General features: G+C 48.1%; 1 protein-coding gene across 1 annotated transcript in view; it reads left to right on the top strand.

Moving 5' to 3' along the window:
- The window catches only part of GNB1L (G protein subunit beta 1 like), a 121,844-nt gene that overhangs the window by 76,857 nt on the left and 25,623 nt on the right, over nucleotides 1-19,364 (top strand). Inside the window, exons 3-5 of the mRNA XM_051973214.1 lie at nucleotides 5,638-5,778; nucleotides 6,472-6,597; nucleotides 11,088-11,253. Coding sequence (XP_051829174.1) covers nucleotides 5,663-5,778; nucleotides 6,472-6,597; nucleotides 11,088-11,253 — 408 coding nt within the window. The 5' untranslated portion in view covers nucleotides 5,638-5,662. The remainder of the gene's footprint in view (nucleotides 1-5,637; nucleotides 5,779-6,471; nucleotides 6,598-11,087; nucleotides 11,254-19,364) is intronic.

Raw genomic sequence — 19,364 nt, 5'->3', positions numbered from 1 at the left:
AAGCGCCTGCTGTGTGCCTGGCACCAGGAGGCACAAGCCAGTCCCTGCCCTCGAGGAGCTTACAGTCTAATGGGGGACCAATCTGTACAGCGCCAACCACATGCAGGATAAAGAGGAAGTCATTAAGAGAGGAGAAGTGTTGGAATCAAGGCGATGGGGGACTTCCTGGAGAAGGGGGACCTTAGATTGAAGAAGCCATTAGTACGGAAGAAGGCGGGCCTTCCAGGCCCGGGGGATGACAGAGGAAGTGTCCGCAGCTGGCATTTGCTCCTGGAGGCACAGGGGAGCCAGCAGCCACAGGGGGCTGTTGATCAGGGGGCGATGTGGTCAAACCTGAGCTTTAGGAAGATCCCTTTGGGCCTGAGTAGAGGCCGGGCTGGGGCAGGGAGGCTGGAGGCTGGCCCACTCCTCCAGCTGTGAGGCAGTGAGGGTCTGCTCCAGGGCAGGGGGGCCCTTGTGAGGAGTGGGGAGACCTCCAGGGTGACTGTGGGTCGGGAGTCCGAGGGGCAGGGAGGAGGATGGCGCCCTGAACAGGCACGGGGAAGGTTTGGGGGCACCGGAGAGCAAAAGGGAAAAGCTGGGCAGAAAACCTCAAGAGGCCATTAAAGGGCACCCAGAGCCTGCGGGAAAGCTGCGTTATTGGGAAGTGGAGGGGCTCGGCCAGCCCTGGTTAGAGCGGGGCGGGGCAGGGAAGCCAGGTGGGCAGCTCTCGCGTAGTCCAGGTGAGACGTGAAGGAGAGCATGAGCCGAGATGGGAGGGGGTCTGGCAGCCGAGCCAGCGAGGCCCAGAGGCTGATTGGATTTGTGGGGTGAGTGTGAATGGGGACGCAGGGAGGCCGCAGGGAGGCAAAACTGAGACTTGAAGGAAGCCAGGAGGTTGAGCTGAGGTGGGAAGGAGCGCCAGGGAATGCCTGGAGTCCAGAGACGGGCTGTCCTGGACGGGTGTCCCTGCAGGACTCGGTGTGACCAGGCTGCTTTTTGAACATGATCCTGGAGGCTACCGGGCACCCTGAGCCACTGAGTAGAGGCTACGGTCAGAGCTTAAGAAGTCCAGTTTGACAGCTGACTGGAGGTTGGGGGATCAGGCCCCATTTTGGTACTAGTTCAGGGCTGTAAGCCCCCTGCCCCCTCTGGGCCTCAGTTTCCCCATCTGTGCAAAGGGTTTCTCGGCACTTTTTGCTGCTCCCTTGGCCGGCAGACCTGCAGCTAGGGGTGAGCCCATCCTCGCGGGCAGCTTTCCTGGAGGTGCTTCTGCCCAGGCCCTTTGGAGCCCTCTCAGGTAAAGGCTGAGTTAGTGAGAAGAAGGAGCTCTGCAGAGGCATGGGGGCTGGGCACACTCCCTCCAGATCACTCCGGAGTCCTTTTTTTGTGGGCTAAGGGATGTCTATTTTCCCCTTCTAGAAAATGGAGTCACGTCCTTGGAAACGGCGCAGAATGACGTGCTTGTAGGCTGCCTCCTGTTAGGAGATGGGCAGATGTCACACGGGGCCCTTCGCCTCCTCCTCCTGAGGGCCCCAGCACTTGAGCCGGGGGAAATGGCCGCTTGACTGAGACCCCTGAGGGACAATTGTCTCCACCGAAGGCTTCTTCCCGTTCCGACTCCACGAAGTGGGGCAGAGACAGGACGTGGGGGGAGGCAGGAGCACTCGGAGTCTAAGAGGGACTGGTGTGCCAGGCCGGGCCCTGGGCTCAGAGCAGGCGCGGCCCCCTGAGAAAAGGGAGCACCCGAATGTCCTGGGGGACTTGGAACAAAGGAAGGAGTGCTTTTCGGAAAGATGAGTTAAAGGCCCCCAGGATTCTAGGCTGCCAACTGGGCAGGAGCCTTAGAAATGCCCTTACCCAACACCTGCCCATTTACTGATGAGGAACTGGATGCCCATAAAGTGGAGGGACTTGTTCAAATTCAAACCTGGAGCCTCCAGCCCCCTTCAGTGTTAATGCAGACACTTGTGAAACCCCGGAAAAGGGTCATCACTAATTAGTGGCTTGGTGGGGAGAGGGAACGTTCTGGAAGTTCTTGGGCTGTGGGAGCTCTGCGAGGCAAGGGGCTGGCCTCGTGTGGGATTGGGAGGAGAAGGCCAGGCCCGAGTGCAATAGAGCATGTGTCCGCTGAGGTTTATATTGTAAACCTGCCTCACCAAGGGACGGGGGAGCAGGGCTGAGGGCTCTGTGTCTCCCTTCCTCTTCCCTCCCCTCCCACCTCTCCCTCTCCCTTTAATTCATACATCTTCCCTAAAGCTTTCCTCCTCCGAGCTAAAATAGCCCCAGTTCCTTCAGTTAACTCCCATACGGAGCGTCTCATTACCTTCCTCTGGACAATGTTCCGCTTATCGGTGTCCTTCCTAAAACTGCTCATTTAGAGCTAGGCCCAAGGGGCTCTCCAACTGTGCATCCCCTTTGATCCAGCAGTCTCACTCCCGGGCATAGAGATCATAAATAAGGGAAAGGGACCCACGTGTCCCAACATGTTTGTTGCAGCCCTTTTGTGGTGGCAAGGAACTGGGAACTGAGTAAGTAAATGCCCGTCAGTTGGGGAACGGCTGAATAAGTCACAGTATATGAATATTATGGAATATTATCGTTCTGTAAGAAACAACCAGCAGGAGGATTTCAGAGAGGCCTGGGGAGACTCACAGGAACTGATGCTGAGGGAAGGGAGCAGAACCAGATCACTGTATCACGGCAACAGCAAGATTATGTGATGATCAATTCTCAGGGACGTGGCTCTTTGCGCCAATGAGGACTCAAGGCAATTCCAATAGACTTGGAATGAAGAGAGCCATCCACATCAAGAAAGAGAACTGTGGAGACTAAATATGAATCGTTGCATGGTATTTTTGTTAGTTTTTTCTTTGTCATTTTTTCCCCTTTAGGTCTGATTTTTCTTGCATAACATGACAAATATGGAAATAGATTTAAAAGGATTGCATATATTGAACCTTTATCAGATTGCTTGCTGCTTTGGGAAGGGAAGAGTAATGAAGGAAGGGAGAAAAATCTGGGACACAAAGCTTTACAAAAGTGAATGTGAAAACTATATATAAAATGTATTTGGAAAAATGAAAAAAATTTAATGTGACTGGCAAAACTAGATGGGATCTGACCAGGACAGAGTTTAGTGACACTGTCATTTCTTTATTCCCAGAAATCTATGCATCCTTCTTTTTTACATTTAATTTTTTTCTCAATTACATGTAGTTAAAAATTTTAACGTGTTTTTTTTTTTTATTTTGAATTCCAAATTTTATTCCTTCCTCCTGTTCCTCCCCCTGTCCTGAGACAATAAGCAGTTTAATACCGGTTGTACTTGTGCAGTCTTGCAGAATATATTTCCATATTAGTCATGTTGGGAAAGAAGACACAGATCCAAAAAAATCCAAAGAAAAATAAAGTTGAAAAAAGTCTGCTTCAGTCTGGATTCCGACTCCATCATTTCTTTCTCTGGAGGTGTACTCTTCATCATGAGCCCTTTGGAATTGTCTTAGATCGTTGTATTGCTAAGTCATTCACAGGTGATCATTGTGTAATATTGCTGCTACCGTGTTCAGCGTTCTCCTGGTCCTGCTCACTCGACTTCGTATCAGTTCGTGTAAGTCTTTCCAGGATTTTTTGAAAACCATCTGCTCATCATTTCTTACAGCACAGTCATATACCACAACATGTTCAGCCATTCCCCAATTGATGGACATCCCCCCAATTTCCAATCTTTGCTATCAAAAAAGAACTGCTCTAAATTTTTTATACAGGTAGGTCCTTCCCTTTCCCCCCTCCCCCCATTCTTTGGGATATAGACCTAGTAGTGCCGTTTCTGGATCAAAGGGTATGCACATTTTTATGGCCCTTTGAGCATAGTTCTAGATTGTCCTCCAGAATGGTTGGATCAGTTCACAGCTCCACCAGCAGTAAGTACATTACTGTCCCTGTTTATCCTCTCCAATACTTGGCCTTTTCCTTTTCTATCATATTAGCCAATCTGAAAGGAGTTGTTTTTATTTAAATTATACTTCTTGAAGCATTATGACATCACTCGTCACATTAGTTTGATTCATCCCTAAGCTTGGAGTTCATTAAGACCATGTCTCTCCCCCTTCCTCTCCTTGCAGATTAAGTGCTTTCTAGTCAGACTTCTTCTATCTACTTGTTTTGTTTCCCAATGTTAAAAAAAAAAAAACATTTTTTAACATATTTCCTCATGATGTATTCTGATGGAAGTGGATTTCTTCGACAAAGAGAAGATCTAACTCAGTTCCAATTGATCAATGATGGACAGAAGCAGCTACACCCAGAGAAGGAACACTGGGAAATGAATGTAAACTGTTTGCATTTTTGTTTTTCTTCCCGGGTGATTTCTACCTTCTGAATCCAATTCTCCCTGTGCAACAAGAGAACTGTTCGGTTCTGTACACATATATTATATCTAGGATATAGTTTAACATGCTTAACATATATGGGGCTGCTTGCCATCTGGGGGAGGGGGTGGAGGGAGAGAAGGGAAAAGTCGGAACAGAAGCGAGTGCAAAAGATAATGTTGTAAAAAATTACCCAGGCATATGTACTGTCAATAAAAAGTTATAATAAAAAAAGAAAAGAAAAGAGAGAGAATGAAGGGCAAGAGAAAAAAAAAAGTATTTCCTCATGAATCATGTTGGGAAGAAAAATCAGAACAAAAGGGATTTTCCACTAGAGGAAAAAACAAACAAACAAACAAACAAAAGAAAATCGTAAACAGATCATATGTTGATCTCCTTAGATCTTTTTCTGGATGCAGATGGCATTTTCTGTCCAAAGTCTATTGGGATTGCCTTGGATCACCGAACTGCTGAGAAGAACCAAGCCTTTCAGAGTCGGTCATCTCACACTCTTGCTGTTACTGTATACAGTGTATTTTTGTTTCTGCTTGTTTCTCTTAGCACCATAGAACAATAATATTCCATCACTTTCATATGCCATAATTTATTCATCGTTCCCCAACTGATGGGCCTCTTCTTATTTTCTAGTTCTTTGCCACCACAAAAAGAGCTGCTACAAACATTTTTATAGATGGGGGTTCTTTTCCCTCATTTATGATTTCTTTGGGATACAGACCCAGTAGTGAGACTGCTGGATCAAAGGGTATGCACAATTTTATAATCCTTTGGGCATGGTTCCAAATTGCTCTCCAGAATGGCTAGATCATTTTACATCAACAATGCAACCATCCCAGTTTTCCCACTTTCCCTCCAGCATTTATCATTATCTTTTCCTGTCATCTTAGTCAAGCTGAGAAGCGTGAGGGGGTACCTCAGAGTTGTTTTAATTTGCATTTCTTTAATCAATAGTGATTTAGAGCATTTTTTCGTGTGACTGTAGATGGTTCTAATTCTTCATCTGAAAAGTGTTCTTGTCCTTTTGGCCATTTATCAATTGGAGAATGACTTGTATTATTATATATTTCTGGGAAATTGAAGGAGAATGTAATATCTAAGAACATTCTTTATATATTTTAGAAATGAGGCCTTTACCAGCTTTCAAATTTTGTGATTCTATGACAAAAGAAAAGAAAAGAAATAAACATTCTCTTCCTTTATGAGAGGAGGACGCTTTAAGTAAATATGGATAAAAATAAAGATCTGATTTTGGTTTTTCTTTCTTGAAAAGGTAAGCGTGGATTTCTCTCCCTGTCATGGCTCTCCCCCCTCCTCCACCACAGTTTGTCCTCCGAGGAGCACAGTCAGCCGTAAATACTCTGCATTTCTCCTGTAGCAACAAGGCAGATGGTCCCCCACTGCTGTTCTCTGGGTAAGTGATGTCTCTTACTTCTGCTAATGGGAAAGAGTGGTCGATCTGAATTGTGCTCAGTGGTCAGCTTTTTCTGTTGGACAAACTTTTTTAAAGAAACTTTTTTTGTTATTTTCTAACAAAAGTGTCGGTGAGTAGTGCTGCTTCTAACCTGGTTTAAGGAATAAATAACAGTACTCAGCAATTAGCTTTTCAGTTGTGTGTAAAGAGCTGTTCCTGAAGTATTTGAAAAACACTTTGTTCGATAGGATAAAAATTTGCCTTTTGCTCTGGATTTCATTTTACATTTTAGAGTCCTGATCATGTGATCCTGGACAAGACCATTCTACCTTCCCACCTCTGTTTCCTTATCTGGAAATTGGGAATTTTGCCCAGTCTTTGCCCAGTCTTGCTAATTGGGTTATTGTGAGGCAGGCACCCTGCCAGTCTTGAAGCTCTGGGCTTTCTCAGGCCTGTGGGGACGGCCTGCAGGGACCGACGGTCACTCACTGCTGCAGCACCTTTCTCAGAGGCGAGGGCAATATGGGGAAGCCATAACAGCAGGTCTCCTGCCCATCATCTGCCCCATGACGTGGAGGCTGCCTGTTCCTGCACAGTCGTAGTCTGGAGAAATTATAAAGGGTTGGGGAGGGGCAGGGGAGCAGTCACACTTCCCACGCCCACTGAAGCAGCTTCAGGTGTGTCATTTGACAGGTCACTCAGTGGGCTGATACATGTCTGGAATCTGCAGACCCGAAGAGCGGATGCCATCCTGGATGGCCACGCGGGGCAGTCTGTGTATTGGGTGAAGACCCTGGGGGATCAGAACTTGCTCCTCAGGTAAGTCGAGGGGCTGAGCAGGAAGGATGTGTGATGGTCTTCTTCATGAGTCTCTCCAGACTCTCTAAAATCCTCCTGCTGGTTGTTTCTTACAGAACAATAATATTCCATCACATTCATACACCGTAACTTATTCAGCCGTTCCCCAACTGAGGGGCAGACACTCAGTTTCCACTTCCTTGCCACTACAAAAAGGGCTGCTACAAACATTCTTGCACATGTGGGTCCTTTCCCCTCTTTTATGATCTCTTTGGGATACAGGCCCAAATCAAAAGGGATGCAGTTTGAGAGCCCTTTGGGTGTAGTTCCAAATTGCTCTCCAGAATTAATCAGTTTACAACTCCACCAACAATGTATTAATGTACCAGTTTTCCCACATCCCCTCCATTATCTTTTCCTTCTTCTTAGCCAATCTGAGCCATGTGAAGTGGTAGGGTTATGGTCTTCTTCTTCAACCTTGAAGAATAACATACCTCAAAAATATTTTTCAAGCCTCATTCTCTGGTCATTCCTCTAAGGATGTGATCCAGCCAAACAGACTTTCTCTCTATTCCTCACACATAATACATATCTCCCTCCACTGGGCCTTTGCATTGGCCATCCTCAGTGTCCGAAATGCTCTTCATCTTCATCTCTACCTCAGTTCATTAACTAAAAGCTGGGGAGATGAATATGTCAAAGGAAACGCTGACTAGTATCTAAAATTATTACATATTTAAAGATCCCCCCCAAAAGAGAATATTTCCCTAACAATATAAATAGGACTCAAAGAAAAAACATGGATTTTCTAACGTAGACCACATAAATACTTAGAGAAATGAAGCAAGAGCTGAAAAAATAAAAATAAAAATTCTTGAGGGAAGACATTGAAGGAGAATGTAATATCTAAGAACAGAAATTGTTCAACTTTACCTAGAAAATGAACTCTCTGAAAACTAGAAAACTAAGAGAAATCAGTAATCTCTTGATGTAGAAAAAAATATTCTAATAATATTAAAAGACTGGGAGGAAGAGGAAAAGAGAGATAAAATATAAGCTATTTGCTTTTTAAAAAACCAAGCAAACAAGTTCAGGCAAACAGATCAAGGAGAGACAATTCAAGAATCATTGGACTCTAATTATATGTCAAGATAATTGTCAGTATTGTTATTGTTTGTCCATCATTCTCTAAGAAGATCATGGCACCAGAGAAGTAATGAATATGCAAGTGAATTGGATCTTAGTGAGGGAGGGCTGTGCAGAGTCACCAATCCCACTTTCTTCACCAGAGCTGCCTGGGTCCAGTGGCCTGATAGAGATCAGGGTGACTGGAGATGCCCCCGGATGCAATGGGAGACCATGACCTTATTAAGCTAAGGTCTTTAACAGGTCTCAGTTTGACTGAGGCGAGGTCCAATCAGTGATTGAGGCTAAATGTGAAAGGAGGCAAAAAAAAATGACACATATATATGTATACATATGCATATTAAATATGTATACATAGAATGTGATTTATGTATGTATGTCTATATCTAGGAAGACCTTCTGAGTTTCTGACCAAAACAGAAACTTGCTATTTACATTTACTCTGAGCCAATTAGTGCCCAGACAGTGACCAAGTGGGCCTTGACCCGGGACCTATTGTTGGTCAGTTGGTGAGAAACAGAGTGATTTAGGGTCTAAGGGATGGTCCTAACCCTTAAACCTCAAGGTATAAAAACTTCCCAGATCTATTAGAACCAGAAATCAAAATCAAAATAGTCTATTAATCATCTTCTGGGGCGGGGGGAAGGAAAAGTCCCAGAATTACTATAGCCAACATTCAGAACTTTGGAAGAAAAAATGCTGCTGGTATGAAAAAAGAAACAATACACAGTCAGGATGATACAAAACCTGACATCATCTACTTTAAATGAGAGGAGATCTTGGAATACAGTGATTCCCCAAGGCAAAAGACAAAGGCTTGCAAGTAAGAATAATTTATTCTGCAAAGTTTGGTATCATCCCGTAGAGGAGGATGAATTTTTAATGAAATAATCAGGACTGATGAAAAGACCAGAACTGCTTAGAAATTTTGAGTTACAAATAGGAGATTCAAGCTAAGCCCACAAAGGTAAAACACTTTACAAAAGTGATGTCATTTGATCTTTACAAATGAGCAAACAGGCAAACAAAGGAAGTCACAAGGCTAGGAAGAGCCTGACGTAGGATTTGAACTCGGATCTTCCCATCTTCCCGTCCGTGAGCTCAACTACTGAGAGGCTGGTCAGGAGAGCAGAGAGCCCAAGGTGACTTGAAGCTGAGTATAGGCTACAACATTCACATTAGGGGAGCCCGAAGTGGGGAGAAGAGGGGGCTCAGCAGCACTGGGGCTGCAGGACCTGAGCCATAGCCACGCTCAGGTGGTGGCTGGTTACTGGGTAGAGAACAAGTGTAACTAACATTTATGTAATGCTTTAAAGTTTGGAAAGTATGTTACAAATAAAATCATTTGTCTCTCATTTGTCCTCTTAACGACCCTGGGAGGCAGGTACTATCATTATTTCCATTTTCCAGAAATGGAAACTGAGTCAGGCAGCGATGAGATGCCCTCCTTCCTCGGCTTCACTTCCTGACTTCTTCCAAGTTTCAGCTCAAATCCCACTTTCCAAGTTCTACCAAGTTCCTTTTAATATACAGATATGATTCTGGATACCTAAACCAGGAAGAGGCAAAATAGAGAAAGAAAATTATAGATCACTTCTTCTAATCAATATTGGTAAAAAAAAAAATCTTAAACAAAATATTAACAAAGAGATTATAGTAATATATATATACATATATATATAATATAATATATATATATATATATAATAGTAATTCCAGAATAATACACTATATAATCAAATAGGATTTATCCCAGGAAGGCAGAGCTGGTTCAATATAAGGACAACTATCAGTATAATTGCCCATATCAATAATGAAACTAACAAACCATATGATTATCTCAATAGATGCAGAAAAGGCATTTGACAAAACATTCATAATAAAAACATTAGAGAGCATAGGAATAAATGGAGTTTTTCTTAAAATGATCAGTAGCTCCTGTCTCCTTTCCTAGTTGGTCCCTGTGCCCTTTTCAAAGAAAGGCAAACCTGTGTTTGAGGTGCAGCCAAATGATCCTTTACCTGCCCCAAATGCTCACCTGCCCATGGACCCTTGTGCTTCCTAGGAGGAGGAAGTGGCAAGTGTGGAGTCTCAGATTCTTTGTAAGATTAGACCTTTGGGAGCAAATATTTGGAAAGAGGTCACCCCTTCTGGGTGTGGCGGCTCTGCTGGCTGTGTGGCTGGAATGTGCATGCAGCGTGTTTGAAGGGCCATTGGCCGCAGGTCCCCATTGTCCGACACAAGTGGCGAGATGGAGGGTTGCTCAGAATGGGCACTTGGAGAGTGACTCAGTCCTCTCGGCATTTCTCAAGTGTTCTGAGCAGCACTTGGAATTTTTTAGGTGCAGTCAAATTGTTCTAAGAAATGTCTCTGGATATTGCTCCGCCTTCTAAGTTCATCACATCCCACTTGTTAGCAATCCCATGCTCTAAAAATTGGGCCTCCTTTTTTTATAATAGCTTTTTTATTTTTCTAAATAAATGCAAAGATAGTTTTCAGCATTCACCTTGTAAAACCTTGTGTTCCACATTTTTCTCCCTCCCTTCCCTAAACACAAGTAATACAATATACATTAAATGTGCAATTCTTCTAAACATATTTACACATTTATCATGTTACACAAGAAAATCCAGCTCAAAAAGGAGAAAAAATGAAAGAAAAAACAAATAAGCGAAAAAAAACCAATAAAAGTTAAAATATTATATTATGATCCACACTCTGTTCCCATAGTCCTCTCTCTGGATGTGAATATCTATTGGAATTGGCCCGAATCACCCCATTGTTGAAAAGAACCACATTCAGAATTGATCATAAATAATCTTGTTGCTATGTAGAATGATCTCCTGGTTCTGCTCACTTTGCTCAGCATCAGTTCACATAAGTCTCTCCAGCCTTTTCTGAAATCATCCTGCCGATCGTTTCTATCAGAACAAAAATATTCCATTACATTCACATTACATACATCATTTTACTTTATTCAGCCATTCCCCAACTGATGGGCATCCACTCAGTTTCCAGTTCCTTGCCACTACAAAAAGGGCTGCCACAAACATGTGGGTCCATTTCCCTCTTTTATGATCTCTGTGGGATACAAACCCAGTACTGACATTTGCTGGATTGAAGGGGTGCACAGTTCGATAGCGCTTTGGGCGTACTTCCAAACTGCTCTCCAGAATGGCTGGGTCAGTTCACAACTTTAAGGTTGGACCTTTACATCCTGAGGCAGTGTTTATAAAGTCCCTGTGCAGTCAGTGCCTGGAACCCTAAATTCGCGCACAACGTACTGTGAGTGTGCTAGACTACACGAAACCGTATAATACTCTAGTATCCTATGCTAAAAATGAAAATATTTTAAAATTTTACAGCCAAGGACGAGACTTAAAGCTGTGCCTGTGGGACCTTGCAGAGGGCAGGAATGCTCCGGTGGATTCCCTGTCTCTGGACAGTGTAGGCTTTTGCAAAGGATCCGTCCTCTCCGAAGGGACCCAAGGAAGCTGGCTCCTGGCAGTGCCGGGGAAGGGCATGGATGAGGTAAGAATCCCAGACCTGTGACCTTGACATGAGGAAAGCTGGAATATTTGAGTTCTCTATAGCCAGCCCAGAGACCTCTGGCCTCCTCAGACCTTTGCTCATCAGATCCAGCTTTCAAAAGGAATTGTGAGCAGGAGATACCAAGTAGAGACCAGAAACACTCCTCTGTTCTTCTCTGATTAGTGTTCCTTGACCTCCGTTTTCCACAAGTTTTAGGTTCGTGGCCCATTGATATCCCAGATCTTTTTTTTTAATATGGACACTGCCTAGAATTGCATCTCCCCTCTGGCACTAAGTTTTTTAATCCCAAGTGTAAGACTTTATCCCTATAAAACTGCATCTTTTTAAGATTTGGCCCAATCAGTACTCTAGTTGGTCACAGTCATTTTGGATTCTGACTTGGTCTTCTAGAGGGCTAAGCTCTCTTTCCTAGGTTTATGTCACGTGTAGATTTACAAGCATACCCACTCATAACAAATCTCCAAAGCGCTCCCAGAGATCCCCTCACACGCTGCCGTTGAACCCTCCCTGGCTCCTGGGCTAAAATTGAGGTCAGTGATGATAAAGTCACCTGACTTGGGAGTTGGGCTCTGGCTTCGTTCACTAGCTCCGAGGGGATGAACGGACCATGTCACTCCCTCAGCCTCAGTTTCTTTATCTCAAAAATACCCTTTGATCCCACAGTACCACTGCTAGGTCTGGATCCCAGAAACATCCAAAAAGGGGGAAAGGACCTATTTGTACAAAAATATTCATGGCAGGTTTTGTGGCGACGAAGAATCGGAGATGGAAGGGCTGCCCATCAGTTGGGGGATGGCTGAACAAACTATAGGATGTGATTGTAATAGAATATTATTGTACTATAAAAAAGAACAAGCAGGGTGATTTGAAAAGACTTGGATGAACTGTGAAGTGAGCAGACCCAGGAGGACCTTGTCCACGGTGACAGCAACGTCGTATGATGATCGGCTGTGAATGACTCAGCTCTTCTCAGCAACACGGTGACCTCGGACAATCCAAGGACCAATGCTGAAGCCCCCTCCCCGCCTCCAGAGAAGAAACTGAGATTGATTGATTGAGTCCAGACTTTTATTCATCTTGTACCAACTAGGGAAGAGTTTTATATAATTGTGCATGTCCAGCCTGTAACTGATTGCTGACTGTCTCAGGAGAAGGAGGGACAGAAGGATTGTCCCTCAGGGGAGAGAGGGACAGAAACGGGGCTGGTGCCCACCGGGAGTGCCTTCCTAAAGGCTCTTTGGGAGACTTAGAAAAGGATGATCCATGCACGAGGCTCCTCGCCCTTGCAGCCCTTTATGAGCCTCTGCTCTGGGCATTCACTCCCCTTCTTCCCCTGTGTTCAGTGCACATAGAAATGCCCCCTAACATCGGGGGTTATTGCAGCCCTGAAAATGCTTTTTGTGGTGGTTTTTCTTGTTAAATGTCTGCAGCATTCCGCTGACCCCCCAGACTGATAACGCCATCCCAAAGGGACACGAATCATACTGTCCAGCACCAAAATAACCTGCCCAAGGTTATTCAACAAGCTAAGTATCAGAGCCCTCCATCCCATCTCTTTGCAGTACACCCCACCCCATGTAGAGCTCTTCGTTCTCCTGAGCTACAGGCCTGGCACAGAGTAGGCGCTTGGTAAATGTTTGTGTACCGAGTCAGTCTGACATGACCCGTGCTTGGTGAAGGCAGGCTGGTGAGAGCTGCCTCCTGGCCTGAAGCTTTCCAGCCATCCGGGAAAACCACCTTCGAGAACCGCGCCATCCTCTATTCTCACGATTCTCATCCTTCTCTGAAAATCAGGGCGTCTGCATTTCGCCGCTCTCTTCCACTCTCCAGATTCTTTAACTTCAGGAAGTGGGGGGCGGGCACTAATAATCTGTTAATCGGGAGGGGTCTCACATAGGAGATGGACCCTGGGAGCTTGCATTGTGTCCGTCCCTCCTGTGACACTATGGCTCGTGGGCAGCCATTTCTCTGGGGACGCTCTTTGTGCCCCCTCTTCTCAGTGATTCCTTATTGGGACTGTGGTGGAGCTCCGGGCACTTCTCGGGGCTGGGGAGCCATCGTGGACTTTAATTCTTCGGGTCCTTGTTCAGTGTTCCTCGATCTTGTGGCCACATAGATATCATGGTAGGATACTGGTATTAGTTAATAGTCAGCAAGCCTTTCTTAAGCACCTACTGTGTGCCAGGCATTGTGTTAAGGAAATAAAAGCAAAAGTCTGTTCTTGCCCTCAAGAAGCTCCCAGTCTAATGCAGGAGACGGCAGGCAAAGAGCTCTGCAAACAAGCTAGAGATAGAAAAGACTGGAGAAAATTACCAGAGGGCAGGCACTGGCAGCATGGGGGAGCAGGGAAGGCTTCCTGCAGAAGGGGGTCACCCCATTGTTGCTGGGAGAAAGGAGCGTCTGGAGGACTTTTCCGTCCAGTTGTTGGAGCAGACACTGGACACGATGGGCCACCTTGCCCAAGATTTGCCAGCTGCGGGGACTCCTTCTTGGCTTTGGCCCCTGCCCTGAGCCTCTCACAATGGTGAACACCCATGGGGGCGACGGAGGAGGGTGGAGGGAGGAAGCAGAAGCTCCGTAGAGGCTGCTCTGTCTGTTATTCCATTTTCAAAACTGCTGATGGAGCAAGATCTTGGAGGAGGGCGCGGACGGGACCGGCGTTCAGTCCCCGAACAGTTACGTCTCTCGTGTCTTTCGAGGAAGCCTGTGTGAGTCTGACAGCCGCATGGAGGCCCATCATTGAAGGGGAGCCATTAAGGCGGCCATTATCCCTGATCCCTCCAAAGCACTTTTATCCCGAACAAAGGGTCTGGTTCTGCCCCCTGCCAACTGAGCGATGGCACGGAGCCTACCCAGCCCCCTCCGCATCCCTGTCCAGGCTGCCTCAGGGTGCAAGTTGTGCTTATAAAAGTTGTGCGTGGATGGGAAGTGGGCCCCAGGTGTGTGTTCCCTCCAGCACCTTCCTCGTCGGTAGAAGTTAAACCTGGGATTTCTTCCCCACGTTTGCTACTTCACGGCTCCGCCTTTTCAGCTCTGTCGTTTCTGTGGCCAGCCAGTCCGGTCCGGCGCGTCTCCCCTCTTAGCTTTCTTCTGGGTCTATTGGTAGCATCCAGCGGGGGCTCTGCCATCCTGGACGGCGAAAAGGCGCGCGGGGCTCCGGCTCTGGCCCGGTCGGCCGTCTCCCTTCCATTTGTTGTCCGCCTTCCAGCTTTATCTCTGAGAGCGATAGCGGCGCTGGCTCCAGTCCCTTGCCAAGCTTCCTTTGAGCTCGGCTTCAGGAGGACAGGTCGCTCACGAGCTTCCGCCATGCTTGCTGAAGGGATTTGCAAACAAGTTTATATTACACCCCGGTGTTGCTCTTGGCCCAGTCTCTCCGACTGGCAAGGAGACTGTTTTTTAACAAAGGAGCTTCTCGGGCGCCTGTTATGGCGACTACTTTGCATCAGTGAGGGACTTCCTCCTTGCTGCAGTCTCATGTTTTATTGGGGGGTTAGGGGTGGGGGTGGGGGTGCTCGCCCATCCAGGGCCTTCCGATTTCTTTCTGTCTCACGTCAAGGCCCTAGGCCTCCATGTGCTCCTGCAGCCTCTCTCATTCCCGACTTAGAAACAGGGTTTTATGGCGTCCTCTCCCTTGCTGACTCTCCGGTAATCCCTCCCTTGTTGCGAAGTACAGTTATGCAAAGCAAAGCAACCTATCTACCTTGTTTGACAACTTCTGTTCGCCACCTCCATCCCCCCCGGGGAGGGGGAAGGGCACCTCACCATCCTAGGCAACATTTTCCAGCCTGGTTTTTGCCATCCTTGCTTGCGTCCGCCAGAGCCTGAGAACACACGTGTGAGCGTGCTTGTCTTTCCGAGTTCTGAGGAGCCTCTCCCCTTCTCGGTGACAAATGGCGGCGCGTTAACTGCAAGAGTTTTCCCAGTGGCCTTTTACAGGTGCGAGATGCCCCATGGCCTCTGCCCTTTGCAGGCACCCACTCTGCCTTTCTGTACCTCTCCAGTGAAAACTGGGAGCCAATCTCCATCCAGCTGCCGCTTCCTTTGATCTATAACAAGCTTTTCAAGCTCTAGAGACTCGGCCCCTCCGTAGTGTGTCCCCTAATTGGCACATTTGGAGCGCCAGCTGCTAAGCTTATGTTTCCAGAAACTCTGAAAACTAGGGTCCAGAGGCCCCCGAGCCCCCCTTTTCCCACTCTGCCTCCTCTGGGACCTAAGAAGGGCCTCACCCCCCCATCAGGTTTGGTGACCTGGGGGTTTCCGATGACCTTAGGGAGAACCTATGGTTCAGAAGCCAGCTTTCTGAAGAAGCAGAAATAGAGGCTTCCCCTAGAGAGCGAGTCCCGGAGGAGGACAGGCGCGAGTCCAGGTGAGAAGCGGGGATGGCTGGGGATGCAGAAGCTTTACGTTTAGGAACAACAACCCCCTTCTGGGCCCAGAAAGGCTCCTTCCCGCTTGTCCATCGGCTGTGGGATTTAAAAACGAGCCGGGTCTTCGAGCTCCTGACGTGAGCAGCAGCTCTGGGAGAAGGGAGACGGCAGGCCCCGTCAATTCCCCTAAGATTTTGTATGATGTAGGCCCTCCGAAGGGACAGGTTCTGCAAGAGCTCACACATCGGCGGCTTATAATGAACACGGAGGCTTCAGATGTGTTTACACTTGGCTTCTTCCCAAGAAGAATAATTTTGTCTTAAAGCAGGTTCAGTTCATAAATAATGAGATAGGAACAGGCATTTATTTGTTCGTGATTGCATTTAAATCACCAATTACGAACTGCACACATTCTTCTTGCCAATTTGCCAAAAACATGTTAAAAGCCTTATTAAAGTGAAAAAGAAAAAAAGGGTGTGCTTCTTCCGGGCCTGCTCCAGCCACCCATGAACACGAGGAACCCCAGGCAAGAGCAAAAATCTTTTTCCTATTAAGCAAAACCAACATAAACACATAGAGCGGAGGCTTAAGTCACAGTTGTCAGACTTGGTGAAACGGGATTTGGTTCTGAGGTTTGGTGGCCAGCGCTCCTTCCTGCCACGGCCTCCCGCTCCCTCCTATGGAAGCCTCCGTTGGCCTTTGGAAGGGAGTCCAGGAAGTAGCCAGGTAGAACTGGCTGGGCTGGGCTTGTAGCTTCCCTGCTCGGGGTATTGATAACCCGTGTTGCTGGCGGCTTGGAGGTCTCCAGAGTGTTTGCCTCACATCCCTAGGAGATCACTAGGACACCGATTCTTAGACCGGTTTTACTGACGCATTCTGAGGTGCAAAGTGGGACTTGTCTGGAATCTTCCAATTCCTGGGCTGCCACAGGCCCCTCTTCCTGGGAGTGTTCCAGAGAACGAGAGGGTGCAGAGCTCTAGGCTGCTCTTGGCCAACATGCTTTTGTTTTTCTATTTATTTTATTGATCGTATTTTTATACATATTTAAATTTTTCTTTTATATTTTATATATTAATATTATATATGTAATATGTATAATTCATGTGTTTTCTCTATTATATAGAACATTTTTAAATATATTAATCAGATTGTTTAGTCTTGCTTTTTCTTCCTCATTTCTGAATGTATCTACCTGTATCCCCCACCCCACAGCCAGCCAACCTGGAGATCAAAGATTTTAAAAGGAGAGAGAAAAGTAGTCGTATTTCATATTTAAATTTCATATTTAAAAGGAGAGAACAAAGTAGTAATACTGATAACACCACCTGGCACTTATCAAGTGCCCTAAGGTTTCCAAAGCTCCTTCCGGAGCTGTTTCTGACAGTGTGTGGCCCCCATAGGGCCCCACCTCCTCGAGGTGCCAGATTGGGGCGACGGCCCTTTGGGTGGCGGTCACTACGTTTGCGCTTCTGGAGGCGGTTCGGATCGTCTCCTGGTTATCCGTCCTCTGCTCTGGATAAGTTTATGTCGAGTCTTTCTCTTCATTCCTAATTAGTGCTTCTCCCCATCCTTCCCGGTTACTTCCCGCAGCACTAATCCCTCGTGGGTCCCTCTCGCAGTGACCACGCCACCCCCTTCCTTGGTGGGCTCCTTTCGCCCTGAAGGTCCGGTGCCCCGGCCGGACGGGCCCACCCGCCCAGCCCCCGGCCCGTTGCTCCCCCTTGCAGCTCAGGGCCGAGCCCTCGGAGGGTGCATTCCTGCCATTCCCAGACATGCACAGGCCTCCTCTCGGGCTCAGAACGGACTCGCTCCTCGCTGCTTCCTTTGCGAATCCTCCTCTTCCTGGAAGAGCACTTGGCCCGGGCTCTTTCCCCCTCTGAACCTGCCTTTGGCTTTGTGGTGTTTGGGTTCTGCCCCCTCCCCTCAGGGAAGCACGAGTCCTGCAGACAGGAATCTGCGTCCTTTTTAGTCTCCACATCACAGGACCCCAGAGTTGGAGCTGGCAGGGACCGTGGAGGCCGTCAAGTCCGACCCCCAGATTGTAGGGAGAGGAAACAGGGGTCTCTAGAAATAAAATGGCTTGCCAGGGGTCCCCAGTCCATGAGTCTCTCTTATTCCCAGCTTAGGAATTGCTCAGGCCTCGAAGCCACCAGGCTCACTCTCTGCCTCCTGGGCCATCGCCCACTCCCAGCCCCTCCCCGCTTTCTCCAGGGGGACCGGTGGGCTTCTAGTTGCCGGCTGGGGGAGCGGGAAGCGGCGGTTTCTCCTCCGTCTGGTCTCTTCCCTGGCGACGCCTCCTGTTTCCGTACCCGCTCAGACCGCATCCCTTGACTGGGCTTTGCCGGTGCCTCCTGGCAGGTCCATTCATCCCAGGGTGCTATTTTCATCACTGGCACTTGAGCAATGTCCCTTCCAAACCCGAAGGCTTCCCCTCACCCTGAGAACAACGTTTGGGCGCCCTCGCCGGGCATCACCTCTCTGGGCCCGTCCGGCCCCATTCCAGCCTCATGCCCATGAAGCCTCTGTGGGGACTCGAGTTGGGGCACAGGTCTCCTCCCTCCACCGAGTGTCTGTCCCCAAACCATTCCAAGAGGGACTAGAAAAGGCTTGGGGTGAGAAAGAAAGAGGCGGTGGGAGTGTCCGACACGGGACGGGGAGTCGTGGGGGAGAAGGCCGGAAAGAAAGGCCTCGAATGCCGGGCTCAGATGCCACGTCCTGTTCCCTCCGCTCCTCCAGCACCTCCAGCTGCTCTCCTAATGGCGTAGCCTCCCTGGACACTCTCTCAGGCAGCAGAAAGTCAGCAGCCATGTATTAAACACCTACTGTGTGCCAGGCACACCCACAGAAGCAGAAGGAGATTGCCGACTGATGGCAGAGGCAACATGCGAACAGCTGTACAGACCCAGGACCCCCTGGAGACAGTCGGAGAGGGGAGGTGCCCGCGTGAGCAGAGCGGGAAAGGCTTCGTGCCACAGGTGGGCAAGCCGGAGGGACTGTCCGGACGGGGGGAGCCAGGCTGCAGGATGAGCCAGGACCCCCTGTTACAGATGCAGAGCTGACTGTAAAGGAGGAGAGCCTGCAGCCTCCAGGGGGCTGAGTTGGGAAGGGCTCCGAGGGCCGACGGAGGATCTTCTGTCCGATCCCAGAGGCTCGAGAGCCCCTGGAGCTCCCAGCATCCTCCAGGAAGGCTAGTGGAGGATGGCCCGGAGCGGGGAAGATGAGACCGAGCAGGCCTGAGATGGTGACGGCCTGCATCGGGTGCGGGCAGCGTCCGGGGAGAGGGGGCACATTCGACAGGAGTCCCCGGGCTTGGGCACCCGATGGGACCACAAGCAGCGAGAGGGCATCAATAGCGGCCCCTGGGCTGTAACTGAGGAAACGGAGACCAGGACGGTCACAGGGAAATGAGGGAGGGGGAGAGTTTGGGGAAATGGGGGGCTCAGTTCTGAGTTTAGGATGTCTGCAAGAAGCCAGAGTGGAGTGAGGAGGGAGCTTCGGGCTACACTGTCACTCCTCCGAGATCCGCTGGTCCCCTAGGGGACTCGGAATACGCTGCGCTCCCCACTGCCGCTTCCAGACTCTCTCAACCTCCATCACTCCTCTCAGTCGATCTCTCCGGCCCAATCAGAATCTTACAGCGGTTTCTGGAAACCTCCGGGACGTTCTCTTCCTTCCTCAGTAAAAAAAATTTTGCAATTTTGATCATTCATTTTTTAAAATGTT

Source organism: Antechinus flavipes, chromosome 1 (assembly GCF_016432865.1).
Source record: "Antechinus flavipes isolate AdamAnt ecotype Samford, QLD, Australia chromosome 1, AdamAnt_v2, whole genome shotgun sequence".
NCBI classification, from domain to species: Eukaryota; Metazoa; Chordata; class Mammalia; order Dasyuromorphia; family Dasyuridae; genus Antechinus; species Antechinus flavipes.
This window is presented reverse-complemented; position numbering and strand designations above follow the sequence as displayed.